Source organism: Mauremys mutica, chromosome 12 (genome assembly GCF_020497125.1).
Source record: "Mauremys mutica isolate MM-2020 ecotype Southern chromosome 12, ASM2049712v1, whole genome shotgun sequence".
Taxonomy (NCBI): Eukaryota; Metazoa; Chordata; order Testudines; family Geoemydidae; genus Mauremys; species Mauremys mutica.
In genome coordinates, this window is record NC_059083.1 from 52,759,244 (window position 1) to 52,771,093 (window position 11,850).

The 11,850-nt window shown below is 45.1% G+C and overlaps 1 protein-coding gene across 1 annotated transcript; it reads right to left on the reverse strand.

Annotated features, from left to right (window-relative positions):
• On the reverse strand, nt 1–970 carry LOC123345156 (olfactory receptor 11A1-like). Its single transcript, XM_044981841.1, has one exon. The coding sequence runs from the start codon at nt 968–970 to the stop codon at nt 2–4; it is 969 nt and encodes a 322-aa protein (XP_044837776.1). The 3' UTR covers nt 1.
• Nucleotides 971–11,850: the final 10,880 nt, after the last annotated feature.

An 11,850-nucleotide genomic window follows, 5' to 3' on the forward strand; every position in this document is an offset into this window, starting at 1 on the left:
ACTATGACAGGACAGTCTGAATCCTTTTGACAGCAGAATATTTAGTGACAACTTTTCTCAGGGCCTCTTTGACCTCTCTGTTCCTCAGGCTGTATATGAGAGGGTTGACCATGGGAGTCATGACTGTGTAGAAGACGGAGAACACTTTGTTCAGGTCTCTCAGTGTATCAGTTTTGGGTAGCATGTAGACAATCATTATGGTCCCATAGAAAATTGACACCACGATGAGGTGAGAGGAGCAGGTGGAAAAGGCTTTTTGCCACCCAGTGGTGGAGGGCATTCGCAGGATGGTGGTGATGATACAGACGTATGTTGCCAGCGTTAATAGAAATGGTGGGAGAGTGCATATAGCAGCCAGCATGGTAGTGATAAGCTCCATCATACGTGTGTCACTGCAGGAGAGTTTTATTACTGGGATGAAGTCACAGAAGAAATGGTCAATTTCATTAGGGCCACAGAAAGTTAATTGTTGCATTAAAAATATTGTTATGTCAGCAGCCAGAGAACTACTTATCCAAGTGCCAACTGCTAGCTGGAGGCAGGACCTGCCATTCATAAGGGCTTCATAATGCAGAGGTTTGCATATCGCTAAATACCGATCATAGGACATCACTGCCAGGAGACAACACTCTGCAACTGCCAGGAACCCAAAGACATAATATTGTGTGAGGCAGCCGCTAACGGAAATGGTTCTGTCCCCAGTCAGGATACTGGCCAGCATCCTGGGCAGGATAGTGGAGGTGTAGCAGGTCTCCAAGCAGGACAAATTCCCCAGGAAGAAGTACATGGGGGTGTGAAGTTGCTGATCAGCCACAACCAGCACAATGATGAGGACGTTACCAGCCACAGTCACGATGTAGATGATAAGAAACAGGAGGAAGAGAAGAATTTGTAGCTCAGGAAGATTCCCAAATCCTAGCAGAATGAATTCTGTAAGAACTGTTTGATTCCCCTGCTCTGGGTTTGCCATGAGGTGCAACTAGAGGAAGAATACAAGATTTACAATAGAATCTGAAGATGATGTATTTTAATCAAATAGTAGTATCTATTCAGTTCCATAAATATTCCATAAGGCCCTCATCCTGTTGGGTCAGTGAAGAACCAAGACTCTGGAGGCAAATTTCCTACTTAGATCTTTGACATTCCATGATCACCCCTCCTCCTGTCAGTTAAAAGGCCAATATTGGCAGAAAAATCACACTGCTGTATAGATTTATGCCAAAATTGGCAACGCCATTTTGTATTAGTCTTTTGTAACTTTGACAAGTGGTCACCATAGATCACCAGGGTGGACTGTGACTCTTCCATTGAAAATGTATTATTGGCTCAGCTAAAGGCTATCAGGCTCTAGTGGACTCAGCCACTAGAGGGGGACAATGATCAACACTGTGTCAAAGCAGGTTACATTCATCTCCAGGAGACAAGGTCCAGCACTTTCCTATTGTTTTTATTCTTTTTCCATTTTTTGACGTTCATCTTAGACCTCTCCAGAGACACACACATCACTGAGCTCTTGCATCACAAACTTATGCTGAGTTTACACTTCACTTTCCTTTTCCAGCATCACAATCACCTCGGTGTCTCGGTTTACTTTCCCTCAGAAACGCTTGCAAATTGAATCTCATTTTGTTTCTGTCTGCAATTGAATCCTCCCTCTGCCCTGCTGTGAGTTTTCCTCTGCTCCCTATTAATGTTGTCTCCCAGTGTGATTAACTTCACTTTCTGGGTGAAGGTGAACAGGGGATTATTAACTAGCACAGGACCTACTAGCTCCCCTAACTGAATGGATCCCGCTCTCTGGTTACTTTGTTTTATCCAACACCACAGCTCCCCCAACTCAAGGCATCGCTCTTTATTCTAGAACCCCTTTGGTTTTGGAAACTGAGTCACTTAGCAAGCCCCATGATATTGCCACTAGCTAAGGCAATCAGATATTTTCAAACAGGATGCTAGTGACACGAAGTGTCCCATACCTCATAACACCCAAACATGTCACATCAGTGCAACCCCTTCAGCCACTGTTCAATTCTATCAATAATAATGGAACATGTGTGATAAGATTTATTTTTACAACTGCTCAGTCCTCTGTGTTGTTCATTTTCCCCTCGCTTTCTTGACCTAACAATTTTTCTCTTAATAGTCAAATAAAATGGATATTATGAAAACAATGAACAACATACAGAATTGATGTAATTATTGTCACCATTTCAGGGTAACGGCACCTGTTTCCCCCCTCCATGATCCACTTTGGGTGTCCCAGTCAGGTCTCCTCTCTCCAGCCATCAGCTGTCTCTGGGCAGGGCCCCTTGTCTCAGTCAGGGGCAGGGGGTTTTAAGACTGCACAGCTCCCTGCCTTGCATTGGGAGATCGCCAGCAATCACAGTGCTTAATGCCCAGTGTCTGTGCATTGCTTTCTCTCCAAGGGCTATGAACAGGCATTGCCTTTCATCACTGTAGTAAGTGTCTACACGACTGTGGCATAGCTGCAGCTGTGCCTCTGCACTGTGTGTAATTTAGACATGCCACTAGTCTCTGGAAAAGCCAGCCTGAACCAGTACACGCAGAGGGTAGAACTTCTCCGGGAGCTGCTTAATCTCAGTGACTTGCCTTCATCACTCCCCCCAGTTTTTCATTCCTGAAGGATTCAGTTTCAATCACTAGATGTCGGTAAACATAGCAATCAGCTGAGACACTGAAACCAACAGAAAAAAAATGGGTCACAGTCGGCATTAGCACAGCCTTCCCCTGAGCCCGTGGAGCTGGAAGTCAGCGGCCCCGCAGCCAGGCAGGGAGCCCTCTGCACCCAGCTGTCACGGGAGTGTGCAGAGCTGCACAGGGCCCCCTGAACAACCATGGGGATGGTGACACCCATCCCTTAAGGAGCACAGTGCAGGGCAGGCTGTGGTCCTGGTGAGCCAGAGCTGAGACCCCCAGTCTGGGCTGTGAGGCGAAGGATGAGTCCCTGGTTGTGGGGGAAAGCACCACGCTGCTGGATGGCTTCTGCCCATGGATGGAACCATTCAACAGCAGGGTGGCCTCTCCCACTGCCCAGGGCGTGTGGTTCTCCGCCTCCGCACAGCCCTGACCACAGAACTCTGCTCTACTGGGCCAGAGCAGCTGCCTTCCCTGCCCCTTGCATCCTGGTGTCTTAGACCCCGCGGCGGTGCAGGAAGCCACCAGTTTCTCCGCTGTTACTGCTGGGAGACCCTCGCACACTTGCTGCCAGCACTGCCCTAACCCTGATCCCAACCCTGCCCCCCGCTGAATTTCCTGCAGCTGTAAAAATTAAAATAGTTAAAAATTGAAGAAAAAACATAAAAATCAATATTAGTAGTCAACATCGCAAAAAAATTGAATTCTGCCAAGCCTACTCAAGTCTACACCCAGAGCACTGAGCTCAGCAGCAAATATCAGCTCTGCTCTACCCACATCATCTCGCTTACCCTCTCCATGCCCCAGCGAGGTCTGTGCCAGAAAGAAAAGTAAAATCTTGGGTGTAGCAGAGGGAAGCTTTGAGTGGAGTGAAGAATGCTCCAGTGTTTCATGAGCTCACTTTGGAGATGTTGGTTCAATTCCCTCCTTTGTCACAAAAATCCTTGTGTGACTTTCAGGCCAGAATTCTGAAGGCTGGTAGGTACCTAAAAATGCACACTGGGGTCTGAATAGGTGCAGTACATAACACCCATTGATTATAAATCCCACTAGGGGTGTCTGCTGTCTTTAGGTGCTGAAATACCTCTATAAATCTGTCCCTCTGGGTGTTAGGTCCCTGTCTGTAAAGCAGGGGCAATATCATCTCACAGAGCAATGGGAGGATAGATACATTCAGTTCAGTGAGGTGCCCAGATACTATGATAATGGGGGCTATACGAGGAGCTAGGATAGCAGTGACCTGAGTGGTCTTTCCTTCTTCCAAATGCTGTTGGGTTGGGAGTTTAAGAGAGATCATTGCCAAATTCCCCTTAGGTTCCAATGGAATTAGTTACCTAGCAAACTTGCATGGCTTCAAAAACCTTGAGCTTCAAGAAGCAGGGGGGAAAAGATTGATTTACCTCTATCAGCAGCTGGAGTCTGTCACTCTCTCACTCAGGATTTCAGACACTGTGATCCAGGTTATTCAGTCTATCTTCTCTCCCCACTGCATTCATGTACTTCCATGTTCTCAGTAAATAGAACGTCATAGCCGAGATGGGCTACCATGGCTCTGTTATATCTGGTAATGTGCCCTGTGCTTCATACCCTCTGCCAAATGGGGAACATCTTTTCTGATCCATTATATATTCTTCTGTGGGAAGGTGCAGTCTCCTGAGGCACGTCTGCTGTGGGGAATGTAACAGGCAAGGGAAAGTTAGTATTAGGTTTATTTGTAGACAACTTCGGTAGAGTCAAACTTCTAATCTCAAAGGGAAAATCCTGGACAGGGAAGAAACTTCTAATCCTAAAATCAATCTCTCTCTTTAGTGGGTGAATGTTATGTTGATGATCAAGAAATAACACCAATTCTAGAAATAAGGTTTACAGCTGAGATTTTCAGAGATGCCTAAATGATTTAGACCCTGAGTTCCCATCCAGTTCCCTTAGGCAGCTTTGAAAAATCTCAGTATAGTTAGCTGAACTTGCACTTTCTCTAAACAAACCGTGTGTTGCCCTCAATAGCAAAATACAGAAGTACCCAGGCCCCATCCAATATCAGATAATTAGTTCAGGGAACATTTTTAAAAAGTGTCTATGTGATTTAGGAGCCTAAATCCCATTTTCAAAAGTGTCTTAGTTACTAAGGCTTAGCACCCTAAGGGTATGTCTACACTACCCACCAATCCGGCAGGTAGTGATCGATCTATAGGGAATTGATTTAACACATCTCATCTAGACTCGATAAATCAATCCCTGAACGCGCTCCCCGTCGACTCTGGAACTCCACCGCTGCGAGAGGCAGAAGCAGAGTCGACGGGGGAGCAGCAGCTGTCGATCCTGTGCCGCGAGGATGTGAAGTAAGTCAATCTAAGTCGATTTTAGATACGTTGACTTCAGCTATGCTATATTCGCAGCTGAAGTTGCATATCTTAGATTGATCCCCCCTCCCCGCCCAGGTGTAGTCCAGGCCTAAGAGTCACTGAATGTCAACAAGACGTAAGCAAACTTAAGCAGTGACATAGAAGTCTAAGTGTTTTTGAAAACTTTACCCAATTTTTGCTCAGATAAAATGCAGGTACAGCAAGGTGCTTTACACATTTAGGTTGGGATTTTCAAAGGGGTGGGGTAAAATGTACACAACTGCCACTGAATTGCTATGAGAGTTTGGCACTTAACTTCCTTAGGCTTCTTGGAAAAGCCCAGACATGGAAGCATGAAGGTCAGAGACCTACTTCTTTTCCCAAAACCCTGAAAAGTTTGAGTCACGTGGATCTTCAGTGCCACAGCAATTTCACAAATTAGATAATCTCATTCAAGAAATATAGATCTCTAGTTAGTCTGTTGGAGTGTTTGATAATGTGGTTTGATTTTGCTGTACCCAAACAAAAAGCGAGAACTTAGTTTTTCTTCGACAATTACCAACAGAACAGTACTGACTGCATCCTGTAGAGGACAGTGTTATACATTCACACTAGCCAGTTCATGATCCTCAATGGGTACAATGACAATCATAATTTCATTTATGTGTATTACAATATATTCTACAACTTGAGTCTAAAAAGTTTTTCAGCATGAAGTTTGACATACTGTCACTTCTTGCTCTGAAGGGAATGCTTCTTGCAGCCTTTACGGAAGAGCACAATAAATTGATCCCTGATCACTTAATAAGGGCTCTGTCTAATTTATCACTAGTATGAATAATTGTGTCTCCCAAGCTTTGTTCTTCATAATTCCCAGTGCTGAATATTTGTGGCTCACATAATTGCGTTTTTAAATAAGAGGCTTCTTTTTCTTTTCTTTTTTAATTAATCTGACAAAAATATAGCAGATATGGATGAAATTGTATTGCTTAACTCTTTGAAGGATATTGGCTGAATACAGGACTAGTATATATAATATAGGGAAAGACATGAAGCTTCACAAAGCTTGGCTTACATTTTTAATTAAAGTTTTAATTCCAAGTTTATCAATTCTTAATCACTTAAAAATATTGTTTAACTAAAATCATGGTTTTAGTATTTAGTACTGTCCATTTGTCATTCCCCAGAGTCAGCTGAGATAAGAATGGACACACAAAACATTGGCCAGAAAATCTTGGCTGCCCCCTAGTACCCATCATACAGTATAGCTGCCCCATCCCTGCCCCTCACCCTCTGCTGCCCCTTGTGGCCATTATACAGAAGTGCCTAAGGAGCCTAAAACCCTTTTTCTTAAGTGACATAGGAGCCTACCCCTTACTGACAGTTTACAAGATTTGTTCCTAAGTGCATCAGTTCCTTTTGACTATGAGATTTAGGGGCTAGATCCACCAGAGGACTTAAGCACCTCAAGTGACAAATGCCAAAGTCCAACATTACAATGGCACTGAGGACCTCTAAAGCTCTGCTCAGCTGCCACCTAACCTCCTACTGAGCCTCCATGTACAGCATGGAAATCTCCTCCGCATCTGAATTTCCACCATTAAGGTTCCCTACATGCCTAAGTCCATGGCAGTTAGCACGTGCCCTGGCATCTTTGTCTAGGTGCAGAGGCTTCTCTCTCAAATGTAAGTTTCATGGGGATCCCCACCCTTTTCCATCTGTGGGCCTGATGCAATAGACATGCTTGGAGCACACCCAACCCTGCCCAACATGGCAAGGGAGGAATGGCAGCCTCCCTTTCAGCCTTGAGCTCCATGGCTATGGCTCTCAGCCAGGGTGTGGGAGATGCAGGTTGAACTCCCCCTTCTGCAGAGAAAGGATTAGAACCTGGGTTTCACACTTGGCAGGTGGGTTCCCCAGCCACTGGGCTATGGGATGTTTGGATAATGGAAGCAGGGGGATGCTCACAGTCTCGCCTGCTGAAGCCGTTCCACTGTGTGTAAATAACTCCACATGCATTGGGCCAAAGGGAGAGGAGGAATGACTCTACAGCCCAGTGGTCAGACCCCTGTTCAAACCCTGCTCCATGACAGGCATGGGGGAAAAGAACCCTGCTTTCTCACTTCCAAGGTGATTGCCCCTGCTGTTTGTGTGTGTCGGGGGGGTGTCACAGCTGAGAACCCCAAACACAGATGCTCTCCTCCCTCAGGCTGAGATTTAGGCACCTTGTTCCTTCATAGGAGCAGGGCTTAGGTCATGTCCCGCTCCTCAGCATTCCCTGTGGGCTCCCTGCTCAGCAAGCTGGCTTTTGTGGATCCCTTTCTTAAGTCCAGATTCTCAAAGGGACTTTGCTCCTATCTGCCACTGAAATCAATGGGAGTTAGGAGCCCCAGTTCTCCCCATGCAGCCTAAGCAACCTAACTTGAGCTGTGGGATCGCTGCATGGCAAGGTGCCTAGAGGCTGGGTATTGCCATGCTTACGTCTCTTTGTGGATCGAGGGGAAGATTTTTAGAAGTGTTTAGTGTGACCCTAGGACATCTGGATGACAACTGGCAGAGGACACAGTGATCCCAGGTGTTCACCAAAAGGGGTCATGCACGGTCTCTAGTGTTGCACTGGTCATCAGAATCATTGTGAGATGTATGCTCAGAAAATGTGAAGAATTATGTATATATGCTGGAAATTATGTTCTCTAGGCCTTGTAGTTTCACTCGCAGGTAGCATGCCTTGAGACAAACATCTCCAAACATTAGGTGGGAGCCACTAATCACACTGGTGCACCACTGTGCATTGTCTGCGTATCTCATGTATATCACTGGTTTCATGGTGCATGTAACTGAGATACTTTGATACTTTCATCCTGTGACCAGCCAATCTAAACTCCTCCATAGATTTTTCATGACAACTTCAATCACCACCACCCATCCATGAAACTCTCTAGAATATTCCCACATGAGCATCATCTTCCTGGACAGCACAATCAGCATCAACAATGGAACCTACAGACAACCATATAAAAGAAACCAATGGATCACCACACCTACTGTCAGATCCAGCAACCATCCCAGACACAACAAAAAATCTGCTATCTACAGCCAGGCACTTAGATACCACAGAATATGCACCAAGGAGAAAGTCTGGGATATTCACCTTAACACGCTTAAGAATGCCTTCACCAAACAAGGACACTCCAAAGAAGTAGATCACACCATGGAACAGGCCATCCAAATACCCTTAGATAACTGGCTTTAACATGGGGGGAGAGGAAGGGGACGAGGGAGGGGAGAGGGGGCCCCTCCTGCCACATACCCTGTATGGGTTCCAGTGTGATGTGGTAGGTGACAACCAGTGGTATCATTAAACAATTACAACCCATACTCAGCTGGTACACCATCCTATAAGAAATCATTCCTGAATCCCCGCTTCAGGTCTTCAAACAACCCCCCCACAACCTCATCATAAGAAGCAAATGCCCCACAGACCAGGACACACTAACTCAAAGCAGCACCAGACCCTGCCAGAACAGATGCGACATCCGTAGTCATATCTCCACTTCTGTGATGAGAATACCCCACCGCCACCACACATCTCTCAAGATCCATGGGTCCTACAAATGTGTATCACATGTGGTGTACCTCATCCAGTGCACTAAATGCCCCCCCAAAATAACTCTGTGGGTGAAGCCAGACAGTCAGTCAATCACTACGCTCTTGAATGAACTCTCAGGAAAAAAAAGTGATAAAACACCATATCCCCCATGGGTGAACTCTTTTCACAAAGCAGTCACTCCATATCTGACCTATCAGGCCTTGTCCTCAAAGGCAACCTGCATATACCTCAAAAGACAAGTCTGGGGGGTTAAATTCATAACTTTACTAGACACTAAAAATCATGGACTGAACAGAGACATTGGATTTGTGGTCTATTACAACAATCTGTAACCCACTTAACTCCCTCCCCAACCTCAGCTTTTCTCCTCCCCCATTTATTACAGGGACACTTCACCTTGCCTGATCCCTGGAAAGGTGTTCACTACTTATGCTGAACAATTTGTTCCACTTTGTATTTAGCTGTGACACTTTGGTTATGTCACACTGCAATTAAACACCTGCAGCTGGCTTGTGTCAGCTGATTCTGCCTGTAAAATTGTAATGTAGACATTTGGGCTCAGGTTGGAGCCTGAGCTCTAGGCGACTCTCCCCTCATGGGGTTTAATTGCAGTGTAGACATACCCTCTGAGCACATTTCCCAGACTGGAAGAAGAACTCTGGGTAAGCTTGAAAGCTTGTCTCTCTCACCAACAGAAGTTATCCACTTAAAGATATCACCTCACCCACCTTGCTGCTCTATATCCTGGGATGCACATGGCTACAACAAACACGGCATATGTGAAAAAGGTTGGCATTTGAATGCTGTTTCCATTAATCATAAAGAACTTTGAATTTTTTTCAAACTTTTGGTGATTGCACCCAGTGGTTTAAAAACAATAAACTAAATAGAATCATAGAATCATAGAATCTCAGGGTTGGAAGGGACCTCAGGAGGTCATCTAGTCCAACCCCCTGCTCAAAGCAGGACCAAACCCAACTAAATCATCCCAGCCAGGGCTTTGTCAAGCCTGACCTTAAAAACCTCTAAGGAAGGAGATTCCACCACCTCCCTAGGTAACCCATTCCAGTTCTTCACCACCCTACTAGTGAAAAAGTTTTTCCTAATATCCAACCTAAACCTCCCCCTCTGCAACTTGAGACCATTACTCCTTGTTCTGTCATCTTCTACCACTGAGAACAGTCTAGATCCATCCTCTTTGGAACCCCCTTTCAGGTAGTTGAAAGCAGCTATCAAATCCCCCCTCATTCTTCTCTTCTGCAGGCTAAACAATCCCAGTTCCCTCAGCCTCTCCTCATAAGTCATGTGCTCCAGCCCCCTAATCATTTTGGTTGCCCTCTGCTGGACTCTCTCCAATTTATCCACATCCTTCTTGTAGTGTGGGGCCCAAAACTGGACACAGTACTCCAAATGAGGCCTCACCAGTGCTGAATAGAGGGGAATGATCACAAAAAATAGTGTCATTTCCCCCCCAACACACACACAAATTCCTTGTCCATTTTGCCACTCAGTGACTTTCTAAAACTTTCTCAAAGTTTGAAAAATTGCAAAAGTGGCAAAGTAACAGACTTGATTTTTTTCCTTCTAAGGTAATAACTGGAGATATACCAATCTCCTAGAACTGGAAGGGACCTTGAAAGGTCATTGAGTCCAGCCCTCTGCCTTCACTAGGCAGGACCAATTTTTGCCCCAGATCTCTAAGTGGCCTCCTCAGAGATTGAACTCACAATGCTGGGTTTAGTAGGCCAATGCTCAAATCACTGAGCTATCCCTCCCCCCTATTCTCTATCTCTAACTTCTTCAAAGTTACAGAAGTTCAGAGTGGGAAAAGGAAAAAGGTCAAAAAGGAAATGTTAAAGAAAAACGAAACCCTTAGACATGATAGTTGGATAGTTTTCAAAATCATGTGAGTTTATACCCCTTCTAAATGAATGACTTTGCTACTGTGGATAATAATGGAGATTTTATTGTTCAGTTTTCAGAATGTCACTAAGCAGATTGAATCAATATACATTAGCAGAGAAATCCAGAAGTTAGTGATGATCACATAGCAACATAAGAACTGATACGCATGGTACAGCACAAATGAAATCAAACAAATGCCTGCATAAAAAGGCTTTGGAGGTGAGGTTTTTGGACTGGCAAAGCCACATTCATGGAGCATTGGGTTCTGCTGGGGAAGAGGGGAAACTTTTGAAGGGAATCCAGTCTTCACACGTCCATTTGCCAGACTCTTCCTGGGGAGCTGGCATACCCATTACAAGCCACTAGTGATGGCTCCTTGGAGCAGATTCTGGGGAGCAAGGCTAAATCTGTTCTTAATCAGATGCATCAGGATCTATACACAAATCGGAGTCTGACTTAGCAGCACATTGCTGTCAGTTTTGCTCACTCACTTTCCATGTCATTGATACAGCTGGGCAAATCATGGGTTTTTCGGTTCACTGGCAATTTCAAAAAAGAATATATATCAATATTGCTTCTGGTCAAACCAAAAATGACCCGGTGAATTGAAAAGTCAAAGAAAAACATGTTGAGCTCAAAAAAGTCAAAGCGTTCTGACATTACTGAAATGGAAAACTTTGACTGGAAACGTTTCTGTGATGTTGAAACAAGAGGAAACCCTTAATTTTGTCCCAAAGTTTTTTGTTTTGAGTTTCAGGAATTTTGACAAGAGCAAAGCAAAAGATTCACAAACCAGCTGGAGGAGAATGCTGAAGTCACTCGCTTATAAGATTCAGTCCAGTGGCTAAGGCACTCAGCGGGGGTGTGGAGACCCAGCTTCCACTCCCGCTGTGGCGACATGAGAAGAGGTTTTAATAGGGATCTCTAACGTTGCAGGCAAATGCCCTAGACACTGAGCCAAGGGGTATTCTCAATCTCTCCTCTCGGAGCTGTTCCACTAAATAATTAAGTTGTCATTGGGGCATGCACTTGTCTCACCCACAGCCTAGGTGACAGCCCTAGCCGCTGGGCTACAGAGTCACTTTCACGGGCTGTCCCCAGCCCAAATGACCATCCATTGTCAGAGTCTTTCATAATGACAATGAATAGTAATGTGCCCAGAAAAGGAGAGTAAAAGCTCGCCTACACTACAAAGTTAAACTCACCTAACTGTATTGCTCAGGGCTGTGAAAAATTTCATGCCCTGTGTGATGTAGCTAATCCAGCCTAAACCTCGCCATAGACACTGCAGTTGACTGGGCTACCACCTCTTGGAGAGCTGGATTTACTACAGTGACAGTA

What these genes read in the sequence shown, in the direction of transcription:
- LOC123345156 (XM_044981841.1), bottom strand. Translation starts at nt 970, where the DNA reads ATGGCAAACCCAGAGCAGGGGAATCAAACAGTTCTTACAGAATTCATT.